Consider the following 12,459-nt stretch of genomic DNA (forward strand, 5'->3'; position numbering starts at 1 on the left):
CGGCTTCCCCCGAGGCTTTCAAAGCCGCGGAGGGGCTCCGGCGAGGGGGCAGCCCATGCGCGCCTGGGATGCCCCGCCGCCGGTTTCCCCCGAGGCTTTCAAAGCCGCGGAGGGGCTCCGGCGGGGGGGCAGCCCATGCGCGCCGGGGATGCCCCGCCGCCGGCTTCCCCCGAGGCTTTCAAAGCCGCGGAGGGGCTCCGGCGGGGGGGCAGCCCATGCGCGCCTGGGATGCCCCCCCGCCGGTTTCCCCCGAGGCTTTCAAAGCCGCGGAGGGGCTCCGACGGGGGGGCAGCCCATGCGCGCCTGGGATGCCCCGCCGCCGGCTTCCCCCGAGGCTTTCAAAGCCGCGGAGGGGCTCCGGCGAGGGGGCAGCCCATGCGCGCCTGGGATGCCCCGCCGCCGGTTTCCCCCGAGGCTTTCAAAGCCGCGGAGGGGCTCCGGCGGGGGGGCAGCCCATGCGCGCCGGGGATGCCCCGCCGCCGGCTTCCCCCGAGGCTTTCAAAGCCGCGGAGGGGCTCCGGCGGGGGGGCAGCCCATGCGCGCCTGGGATGCCCCCCCCCCCCCCCCCGCCGGCTTCCCCCGAGGCTTTCAAAGCCGCGGAGGGGCTCCGGCGGGGGGGAGAGGGGGGGAGCCCAGGCGCTCCTGGCGGCTTTGCTCCCGGTGCCTCTGGTCTGCTGGGGACCATCTCCAGCAGACCAGGGACACCGGGAGCAAAGGAGGAGGAGGGGCGCTGGCGTATAAGATTAAACCCTATCTTTTAATTAAAAAGATAGGGGGTCGTCTTATACGCCCAGTCGCCCTATACGCCGGAAAATACGGTAATTCTGATTACAAGAATATAGTCTGCAAATAATATTTATGCAAAACAAAGTTGTTAAATGCTTCAGGTTTCATTAGTTATGAAGTAAAAGTTCAAATAGCTTACTTAGCTACTGCCTTAGAGCTTATCATGCTGAATTTAATGTATCCTTTCTAAAGTTATCTGTTTCAATTGCTTTTTAATTAGTGTGACAGCTGCCATTTCCCCCCCCAAAACTGCTATCCTTGCTTCAACAGTGAAACTGACAAGTTGCTATATGCTGAACTTCTTCTTTACTTTAATGGTGGCCATTGTGCCAGTCAAGTTGGCATTATGATGGATCACTGTCTTTTTTTTTCCTAGCGAGTCCTATCCAGGTCTGGATCTTAAAAGGAAGACCTTCAGTTCCAGAAGCTTAACCTCTGTACAGACTGGGTACTATTTTCTTAGAACCAAGTAACTACCAGCAGCTCAGTCTTCATTTTGTTTAATATCTTGGGTCTTTATGTAAAAGAACAATCCTGAAGGGAGGGAGATGCAGTTTGGAATTTTTGTGTGTGTAGTTGTCTAATGAGCTACAAAATAAAATGACATTAAGAAACCTGTATGTTGCATAATAACAGCAACAGTGCCAAATGTCATTGAGCATATTTAATCCATTCATGTTCAGGCCAAGGCTATCCTAGACCCAGAAGGTGGCTTAAGGTATGTAACTCCAGCTACGTAAATAAGGTTCATGGACTCCATCTATGTTAAGTCGAGCTTGGCACCATCTCCACAGTGAGAGGTTGATGGGAGTAACCATTCCCTTCAACTTCACTTACTCCTCGCAAGTCGAGGAATACCGGCACTGACTCAGGGAGCCCTATGTGTTCGATTTAGTTGGTCCTTACCAGACTGGTAAATCAAATACCAGAAGAGCGTTACGTAAGTCGTAAGTATAGCTGTGGCCTGAGTCTCAAACGGTCTTTTTAAGCAGCAAACACATCTAAGTGTGACTGTTGGTTTTTATAATTGCTTAAGCCAACCATTGCTTGAGCAGAGCAGACTATTAAAACTCATGGTAACTATGTGTTGAAGAGAGCATTGATGAACTTATAGAAAAGCTTTTCCCTGGATGTATACCATTGAGGCATAAATCTATTTGAAAGATTTGCTTATCTGAACTATCCTTATAATAATCTCTTGGGTATGCAACATATGTTCTTGTATATTTTAGACTGATTTGGAGTACTGTATATCCTCTCATGAACCAAAGTGTATTTGTGGGGGAAAAAAAGGCCCAGAGCCCAGAGTTAGAGACCTAATTCCGGTTTCATATCTGCTTGTACATAAACAGCCTTTATTATTAGGCAGGAACATATAGATACATAAAATCTTAATGTTCCCTGTCGGCATTGAACCCATTTATAGTCAAACTGAAATGACAGACAGAGGGCTAACAAGGCTGTTTTTCTAGTTAAACATTTAAAGCTGTCAGAGAAGGTGAAAAATGCTTTGTATACTTTCCTGTGGCCTTTCCTTCCAAAGAGGCTCTGTTGGGCAAGAAGGTGGCGGTGGGGGAGAAGCAATCCAGCACAGATCAAACCCGTAGCTTTTTCCATGTTCATTTTGTTTTTATTGTAAGATAAACCTTTCATGTTTTATTGTTATGAAGTTAAAGCCTGGCCTAGAGGTGCCAATCTTTAGTGGAAACAGCTGTAGAGTTAGTGTGTCTGATCAGGTGGGAGGCTCTTTGAAGCAACATGTTGCCTTTTTAAAAGGAAATTGAGTATGTGAGAAATTGAACCTGTAAAACTCATCAGCAGGCTCTGCCATTGTTTATCTGTAGTGTAACTTTATATGGAATTAAAGTGAAACACACTTTTCCTTTTGTTTCCAAGAAAGAATGACTTAGGGGCAGCCCCCTCCACTTCTTTGGAGATCCATAGGAAATGACCACATAACCACAACTACTTCCTAGTGGGATGATGATGAGTGAGAAATTATCCACAGTAACAGTTTCTTAACCAGGCAGGATAAAAGCTTAAAAGTAGTTAAGGCTTCTGGTTTTATGTTTAAAACCAATATTTAGGGGCAAACACCAGCCAGGAAAAAGCAGAGTCACTGTAAATAGTGGTTTGTGTGGGTGGGGAGAATATCTGAACACTTCCTACTGTTACGGATCTTAACATTTCCCTCCAGTTGTGAGTTCAGCAAAGTTTCTAGCCTATTCGCCAGTAGGAAGTGGAGTGAAGCTTGACAGCTTTTGGGATGGGAAACAGGGGTCAGCAAAACTCTGAAATTCTGCCTCTCTGGCTTCATGTTGGTTAAACTTCCTCATGTAGGTGATAAAAAGCAATAATGGTCAGATTTCTGCCCTCATTTATCTCTCTCACTTCCTAGACCTAATTCAAACCTTACCGCATTTTCTAGTACTGATCTGCTATTTTCTTCTTCTAGATTAAATTGGATGCTGTAAGTAGCCTCAAAGATTGACACTATGACATTCAACAAAAGGTGGTCATAAACCAGATTTCTTGTCCCTTCCCTGAAGCCCAGGCGTATCATCATCATGAGGAGTTTTAATTCCAGCAGCCCAGATAGTGTTACCGCATCTGAACTTTCAAAAAAGAGGACACTCCTGAGAGGGAGTGTATCCGTATCTACCAACTCATGATGTATTAATGTGTGTTATAAAAATATATATATTTAATATAATATAGAAAAGCACTGGGGCTGCTTGGCTGCTGTCTGGGGAACCCCTTGCAACAGCAGGGCCAGGCAGGGCAAAAGCTCCACATTCACTACCTGGTCCTGCTAATGCCTGAGGTTCTCTGACTGGGGCAGGGCTCTTTACCCCTCCTGGCCCCGCTGATGCCAGGGGTTCCCCAGCTGGGCTGGGGCTCCCCAACAGCCACCCGGCCTAGCCTCTACTGGCCTAGCAAGGGCTCCCTAGCCTGGTGTTCTCCCCCGGCTGGCTCCCTCTTTCTGCCTCTGGGGCTCTTTGGTCCAGCAACATCTGTGGCCCTGCTAGACCATGGATGTTGCCGGAGCGGAGACCCGGATTTGGGAGGTTCAACTTGTAAGTTCATTCTATAGTTTTCCTGCCAGCCAGCTAAGAAGCAGAATTGAACAGAATTTGTTTAGGCCAGTGACTGAGTGGGGGAAAGAAATTGAGGGGAATCTTAGTGATTCCAACAATGATGGAAGAATCCTAAAGCTAAATGGAAATTTTTACTTTGGGTTTATTCCTCCTTTTTCATCCAAGTGTATAATTCTTAATTATTACACCCTTCAAAACTGATCAGTTTGTCACAGCACTGGCAAAGTAAAATAAGGGTTTGACTGATCTCATGGAAAATGTGGTGACATTAGCATCTACTTGGGCATTGCATGTGGCGGATGCAGAATTTGTCATTCTACAAATAATTTCTCATTGATTGCCTAACTGTTTGGATTGGTAGAGAAAATTCTTCTTGGACAGGAAGCATAAAGCAGTATCGCTGCATGACTACCTTTCTCAGCTGGAAAGTTAAAACAACGCCTAGTACACTCTGTCTGATTTCAGAGTCACATTTTATCGTCCAGCAATCAAATGAAAACAAAAAGACAGCATAGCCACCTTTGGTAGGGTAGGATTGTCAGAAGGAGTCCTGGGTCAGAAAACTAAACAGTTTGTACATTTGATGAATGTTTATAGATAGTAATTATCCTTAATAGCACAAACATACTATTGGAACCAACACCAGCTGTGCTATTGCAAAGATATTGAGGAGAAGCTCCATTTGGGGAAAAGCCATTGCTAATGGTGATCTACTGTTTCTCTTGCAGATTGTGCATCACAGGCCAGAGTTTATATTTAATGTCAATGGTTAGAGTTATTTACACAAGATCCTAGCAAGTATTGTGTTAGTGTCCTGAATTCAGAAAATGCACAGAAATCTGACCAAGTACTAAAGAGCACTGAGGAGTTCAAATTGTCTCAAGTTATGCAAATTGTACATGGCTGAGGAGAGTGAAAATCTGGTCTTCTGTGAAATGTTCAGTTGCTAAGATGTCAAGGGGGGGGGTTGATGTCAGGACCACTTGACAAGCTGTCATCAAACATCTTCTCTTGCAGTTTCTCTTCTCTCTTGTTTTGAAATCCTACCCTATAATAACCATAATGTCCTAATAAAGTAGTTACCTCTGTGTTTGGTTCAGTTCAAACTCAATAGTAGAATGAAAAGAGCTTTCAGAAACAATTCTTGTTTCAAGCTCTCATGATAACGGGTTAACTTTGGTTCTCTGAGAGCAAAGGTCAGTTTTCTCTGTTCAGACCAATTCATTATCTCTCCTCCTAACATGCTTTTTATTATAGAAAAACACTGCACTTGCGATGCTTCATAGATTATTTGCTAAGGCAATGAAGTGCAGAGCTGCTTATTGGAGCAAAGAGTGATGAAAGAGTGGGAGCTATCACTACTTACTTTTTTCTTTGCAGGCAGTGTAAATTGGCTTGGAGTGGAACAAAACAAAAAGGGAAGCTCAGTCCACATGAAAGACAGTGTAGTGTAGATGTATGTGATTTTTTTTTCCTGTGTTGTCCACTCTAGACCCTTGCTTAGTTGCTTTAAGTTCCAATCCGTAGTAAGTACTTATTCAGAGATTCATGTAAAGGAGCTATTCAGTACAATATAATCCTTCTAGGTATAGATTGTTTGTTTAAAAAAAAATCCTAATGCAAGATTAATTACTGTCTCTCTTTCTTCTAAGTGTGTTTGAAACTTTGCTCATTTTCTAGATGAGTGCATATGTGGCCAATTTTGCTATTACACCTTTGCAGTCCCCACTAAAGTTAGTGTCCTTGCCCCATGTGATTGAAGGCAGAACTTTCCCTTGGGTCTTGAATGTTTAGCTATTTTGTTTCATGGTTCTTGAAAGTGCACAAATCCTCTGTCAAAACTTCCCTTCGTCTTCCAGAGAAAACTTTTTTCTTTGAGTTACCGAAGTGTTTTTCTGAAACATACTAAGGCTTTTTCTACGCTTAAGTTTAAGGCACTGACTAAAAACTGAAAGCGTGGCCATGACATGAATGCTGGGAGATTGCTGCCCCCACCCCCCTTTGTAAGCCACCTTCACAAGGGGAGTGGCTAATAGCACTGGGACTGACGCTCCTTGAGCTATAGCCTGATTCACACTGTCACGGTACAGCACTGTAACTTGCTGTGCTCAGTGGAAGGGGTGTGTGTTCACATTCCTGAGCTAGAAAGTTACAGCACTGTAAAGTGTCAGCTTAGACTTAACCTAAGTAATTTCCCAAGTGGTGATGGAGAAATTTTGAGCTGCTCCAACTCAATCAGTGTGGAGTATGACTTTTCACATCCTAATCTGTTTGTTTACACTGACTAATGAATGCCATGGCTGTAACAAAAATGCAGCCCTGAGCTTTCTTTCCCAAGATACAGAATAATGGGAAGCATCTTAAGTTTACTGCCCTGAGGACATGCATTGAAGTAGAGTAATAAGAATTACTTGTAGTACAATAAGATATTAATCTGCAAACCTAAAAGGTAACTAACTTGGTTTTGCAATGGAGGAGGAACTGTGTCCTTGAGCTTTCTTCTTCTGACAGTGAAGCAAATTATAACTTTATTGAAGTTGGTGACACCATTTCCATAAATCTTGCCAGGACCAGAATTCACTCTATAACAGGGGTGGGGAACCTTTTTTGGGCTGGGGGCCACTGACTTACATTAAAAATCAGTTGGGGAGTCCCACACAAATGAGAAGCCCCTGAGTGAGAGAGGAGAAGTCACTCCTCACATTCCCCCCCGCCCACCAGAGCCTAGGGGGTCCAAGTCTAGTAGATTTTGTATGTTCCAGCACCACCCCTGCTCTAGAACAATAAATAGTAGGGAATAGGTATTGGTCTCTTGTATGCGCGCACATACACAAGAGACTCTCTCTATATAGATAGATAGTGTTTAAATCTTCACACACAAAAAACCTATAACCTACTTGCTCCTTAGGTGTGGAGAAACCTAAAAGTTTGTGATGGCAGGCCTCAGCTAGAACAAATAATGAAAAGAATGGAGTTGATTTCCATTTGTATATATTGTCTAGCTTCTTCCTTACTCCTTTTTTTCTATTTGCAGGTGCTGGTTTTGGATTAGGAATTGTTTTCTCAGTCATCTTCTTTAAAAGTAAGTGTCCCTATGTTGTTAGCTGTTTGTTGTCATATTAGTTTGTTTGGGTACACCTCTTAAACTGAATTCTTTGAAGTATGTAAATCTTGCTTAGTATGTTATGCCAACTTGTGTATAACTATTTACACAATTATTTACTACTGGTGTAAATAAATTGATGTGAAATTACCTAGACCCAACTACATACAGACTTTGAGATTCCGGTTCAAACTAGTCATAAAGGAAAAATTCTCTTATTTAAATTATGAGCAGATCTGGAAGATAGCAGAATACAATGGACCAGAGCCTCTGCTGGTGTAAATTGACATAAGTCCATTGAAGACACTGGAGCTATGCCATTTTACACCAGCTGAGGATCTGGCACTGTGGCCTCATCAATACTTTTAGAGTACTTTGAGATCCACAGATTGAAATGGCTAGGATAGTTTAATGTGACTTCCTTAAATACAGCAGATTTATTCCCATTAGACTGTAAATGACACTTGATGCCTTCTAATGCCGTTTTTAAAGATACTTTTTGAGGAGACTTCAGAGTACATAGTACCTGAAAATGCACAGTTCATGTTTTCCCATAATCTACCACTTCTTGGCATTTGTTTAGTAAAAAGTTGTCATCATAGCTTGAAATTAATGCAGTATTCTTCTTTTTGTATTCAATATTTCTAGTTTCTCTCCTTCTCTTTCTTTCACACAGGAAAGACGTGGCCTATTGCTTTTGGGTCAGGGATGGGGTTAGGAATGGCTTATTCCAATTGTCAGCATGATTTCCAGTCTCCATATCTTCTCCATGGCAAATTTGTAAAAGTAAGTTTTGGAGTAAAATACATATGTATGTTAAGAACCGTTCAGTTTTTAAATAGTCTTGCTCCTGTTTAAAATGACTGCAGAAGAAATACATTGCTACTAGATGGAGGAGATCTCCTGTATGGTATTTTTTTTCAAACTTTTCAGTTTCTTTCAAATATTTAATGTACTCTTTACTTATGATTAAACCTACTACACACCCTCTCTTTGAGGACACTGAAATCTCCATTGGGTCAGCTTACATGCTGCAGGTGGTTTTTCTACAATGTACAAGTGTGTAAGAAATATGGAAAAATCTGGAAAATTAAAGTACCCTAAACAGTATGGCCCTACTTTTGCAATCGTATTTGAGGGGAGGAACTCTTTGCTTATAGATAGGACCCTTTGACTTGAGTGGGGCTCTGTACGGGGCTCTGTACTGGTGGATCTGATGGAAGTATTGGGGCCTAAAATTCTCCTTTGTCTTCAAGTATGTACAGGAACTCTTGACTGAGCATGTGAATTTGGAATCATTAGAATCTAGAAATAGCTCACTGTAAAAGGGTCAGTTTATGACTGGGTACACCCTCTCTAAAGAGAGTTATGTTGTGAGTTGGGTGAAAACTGATACTAGAGAAGTGGCTGGTGCAATTTAATTTTATTATAATAGACGTGATTGTGGTCACACGATGTGCCCACCTTAGAATGATCTTGCATTGGTGGTAAAAATCCCCCAGTCCATCACATAGAAATTAAACACAAATAGGGGGTACTTCTGTGGAACATACAGAGAACATTGTGAAGGGCTTTATCATTGAAAGCACTGGTAGTAGGGTTACATTCTAAAACATCAAAGTGCTAGTTTAAAACCTTCTGCCAGAAAACTTAGAAGTGACCTATCAAAAGGGGGAAGGGGGGATAGGAAGATAGTCCTGTGCTTTTTTTCTTGATCCTTCATGATTGCTAAAAAAGGCCTGGAAGGGTTTTTCAGCTAATCATCCCTAAATGTATTGAGGGATTAGCCTTCAACAAGCTTCTACAGTCCTAGCAAACCCACCCACTTCAGAATATTGAGCTGTAAATATGCTCGGCCAATAACTGGGTTTCGGCCCTTTACAGATTTTTTTAAAAAAATTCCTTTATATTGGAGAAGTAGATGGAATAAGATTACAAACATGGAGAAGCTGGCATCTTACATGAGTGAAACAAATGCAACCCAGTAACATTTTAGATCCACCTTGGAGTGTGTAACCATTGTGGGATGTCCTCTTGGTTTTGTGGACTTCAGTCAGAAATAAATTGGAAGGAAATTTCTCCAATGTGGGGACTCTGGGGAGTAATCACCTAATCCAGAAAGTCTAGGAAACAGTCTGTCCCTTGGAAGATGCTTATTATGGCAAAATAACTGCTTGGGAACATTGGGCAATAGATGGCTGACTTGAGCTTGGCAAGGGTTTATATTTGTTTTAAGGAATAATCTCCACTCTGTAGTGAGGGTGGTCTCTAAGAATGAGGTCATCAGAGGGACACTGTGTGCAGAAGAAGCACAGCTGCCTGCGGGGCACTAGAGCTGAGGACAAAGTTTCCAGCACACTCTGTTGGCTTTCCCTGGCACAAAGAGTCTGAGCATGTTGGAGGGAGGAAGCAAGGAGATGAAGCCCATATAATGGTTAATACAATTAATTCCAAAATGTATAGTCATGGGTAAAAGTTCCAGAGTTATTAAAATGCAATTATTTCATGTCTGGTGGTTAGCACTGTGGAAAATATTGTTGCATTATCACACTCTCCCTAGAAAATGATGTTGGAACTTGATTTCAGCTTTCTCATATAGCACTAGAACCCATTCTTTGGTTTGTGAAAATGAGTGGGGAGTGTAGTAACAGCCGGATAGGATAGAACTCATATCAATCTAGACACTGTCCCCAAAGTATCCCCAAATATATTCTGTAAAGTTCTTCTAGTTGTGACATAAAGTGTGAGACCAGGATTTGGGCGACCTGTGTTCTGTTCTTAGCTTTACAGCACACTTCCTGTGTGAATATTTGTCTGTATGTAATTTTTTTTCCTGTGGGACAGAGTGATATCGTCATGACCCAGGGTCCACAGGCTGGGGGAGTAGGCATGGGTGGGTAAAGCCCAGCCCTGCCTCTTCATTCATGGAGCCAAGCCCCACCTACTGCTAGCCCAGCCCTCACTGGAGGCACCAGAGTCAGACCTGGCACCACTTCATCTGGGCAGCGGTGTGGGGATTAGGGTTAGGCTGGGGGGGAAAGGGCTGGGGAGGGTGCAGAAGGGGGAAGGGAAAAGGCCCAGGTTAGCATGGTGGTGGGGAGCTGGGGTTGACCTCCCCTTCCCCCCCTCCCCAAGAGAGAGGTTGGTGAGCATATTGAGCAGTGGGCACAGCCCCCTAGTAGGTAGTTAACCTCTCCATGCTTCAGCTTTTCCACCAATTCAAGAAGGATACAGATTCTAACCTGCCTCCTGCAGGTGCTCTAGGCCAGTGTTTCTCAACCAGTGGTACGAGTACCATTGGGGTACTCGAGAAGTCTGAGGGGATACGTCAACACAACTGAAATTTGGAGAAAACTGAATTTTTGTTTTAAGTTACAGCACTTTATTATTTCTGTACTTTTTACACCCAAAAATTTCATCGCCCCCCTGGCTATGATTAAGTTGTTTTAAACAAATGTGTTGCAATGATAGAGAAATGTATATGTCTGAAAAGTGTAGGTACTTATAATTTTTTTAAAGGGGGTACTTTATAAAAAGGTTGAGAAACACTGCTCTAGGCTTAATTGCTTGCTTTGAGCATCTTTGGATAAAAAATGCTAAAAGATACAAAATGTTATAGGAGTCTTCTTGCTTTACAGGAACAGTGACTAATAACTAAGAACATCCCAGTGGGACGAAAGGAGAAATCATGTTATTCCTCAGGAATATTGAAGTGCCCCTGGAGTAAGCCAATGTTCTTCTGAAACACTTATCAGTTGCTCTTTCTACTCCAACAAGCTGCTTATGTACTTGAAACAAAGTTCTGTATCTTGTTTTGTATTTTTCTCTCTGAAAAGTGCAAGGAGGAATTCTTCTGAGAAATAAAAGAAAAGTGGACACCCCTGCCCCCCCAGTGTTTTGGCTTTTTTGCTTTGCATATGAATGGAAAGTGAGGACTCCCATTGTAATACTAGCAGCTAGAACCACCTGGTTAAAGCTGCTGCTCAAGTCCTTGTGAAAGGACAGCTGTCCTGTGTTTCTTCCCATTCAGACAGGCAGTCCCCACCAAACACATGGTTCACAGAAAGCTCCCCACCTCACCTCGCTTCCTGGATCTTACTCCTTGGGCTGGTTTTAGGAGAAGCACAGGTTCAAGTCCTGTCCCAACAGCAATTGCTGTGAAGGCCTACATTCTGTCCTCTCCAAACAGACGTGTAGGAAAGTGCAAGTCTGACTGGTTTGCTGTCTCCCCTAACTGATGCTGCTGCTTTAATCTGTAAAGGGTCTTGAGAAACGATTCCCTGCATAGTGAGCTAATGAAATAGATGCATGTGCTTTCTGATAGAGCTTTACTCCCCCCTCCCCTCATTTTTGGAATGGGACAAAGATGGTACTTGTAGTTCTTTATGCTTAATTGTTCCAGCTTTTATCTGGAGCTTAATATTTAGTTTAAGGTAAACAGACTTTTTTTCTTGAACACTTTTTTTAAGTGCACTCTGTTGTCAGTCTGCTCTCCTCTAGTTGATGTTTGGTGGAAGAGTCTCTCTTGCATCATCTCCACCCAGAAGAGGTACCAGCTGCTAACGGCTACTCCTGTAGACTTTTTTTTCTTTCACTGAACTCAGATGTATTCTTCTGTTGAGGCATTTGCTGCAAACATTGTCCTTTTATAACACAACCTGAGAATACTTGCTGTTGGAGAGCTTCCTGCCCCTCTCTTGGTGTATGTGGTCTATCACATATTATATGTCTACACCACCAAGGCATCTTCTGCAATAAAGGGATAATTTTATATAGGGCTTATTTTATAACCCTGATTTTTTTCCCTATACTGGTAACTTTTACACTAATGTTAAAAGCCTGTGTAAATATATTTTCTTTTTGAAAATTTATTGTGCTCCATGGTGAGCCAGGCAGAGGAAAGAATAACTTTCTCTCCGAAAAGAACACACAATGGAAAATAAAATTGCACAATGCTTTTCAAAACCTTGCCAAAAAAGGAAGGATGAGGGTAGACTTTGAGAAGGTGCTTAGAGATCAGAAAAAGCTTGGAAAGTGCCTTCCTGATATTGCGCAACAGGAACTGGAGATGGTATGGGTGCTTCAGTAATCTTCCCTCACCCACATCCCTTTAGAGGGGCTTGAATACAAATTTCACTTGCCAAAGATACATGCCAGGCATACCCAAAATGAGCACAGATTCACTGGATAAAACAGTTTCTGTGCCAAAGCAGAACTGGACCCTACCAAACCATGATGCCATCCAGCACCATTGCTAGAGTATGTCCTTGTTTTTTCTACCTCCTCCTCTCCCTTGCTGGGCAGCATTAATCAGTCATTAAAACAGTTTATTGGAAACAGTCCCTTTTTTTCTTTCCAATTTTGAATCATTTTATCCGGCCCCAATTTTTAATTTGAGCTGTGTACTTTGGAGCCACAGCTCCTCTGTGGTTTGGAGAGGTTTTCGGTGTTTTGTTTTTTTAAAATTCTCTT

At 42.9% G+C, this 12,459-nt stretch overlaps 1 protein-coding gene across 1 annotated transcript in view; it reads left to right on the top strand.

Annotated features, from left to right (window-relative positions):
- Window positions 1–10,871, top strand: part of MICOS10 (mitochondrial contact site and cristae organizing system subunit 10) — a 33,530-nt gene extending 22,659 nt beyond the window's left edge. Inside the window, exons 2-4 of the mRNA XM_075906877.1 lie at window positions 6,919–6,966; window positions 7,664–7,773; window positions 10,626–10,871. Of these exons, the coding sequence (XP_075762992.1) occupies window positions 6,919–6,966; window positions 7,664–7,773; window positions 10,626–10,634 (167 nt within the window). The 3' untranslated portion in view covers window positions 10,635–10,871. The remainder of the gene's footprint in view (window positions 1–6,918; window positions 6,967–7,663; window positions 7,774–10,625) is intronic.
- The last annotated feature ends 1,588 nt before the right edge of the window (window positions 10,872–12,459 follow it).

This window comes from Pelodiscus sinensis, chromosome 23 (genome assembly GCF_049634645.1).
Source record: "Pelodiscus sinensis isolate JC-2024 chromosome 23, ASM4963464v1, whole genome shotgun sequence".
Lineage (NCBI taxonomy): Eukaryota > Metazoa > Chordata > Testudines > Trionychidae > Pelodiscus > Pelodiscus sinensis.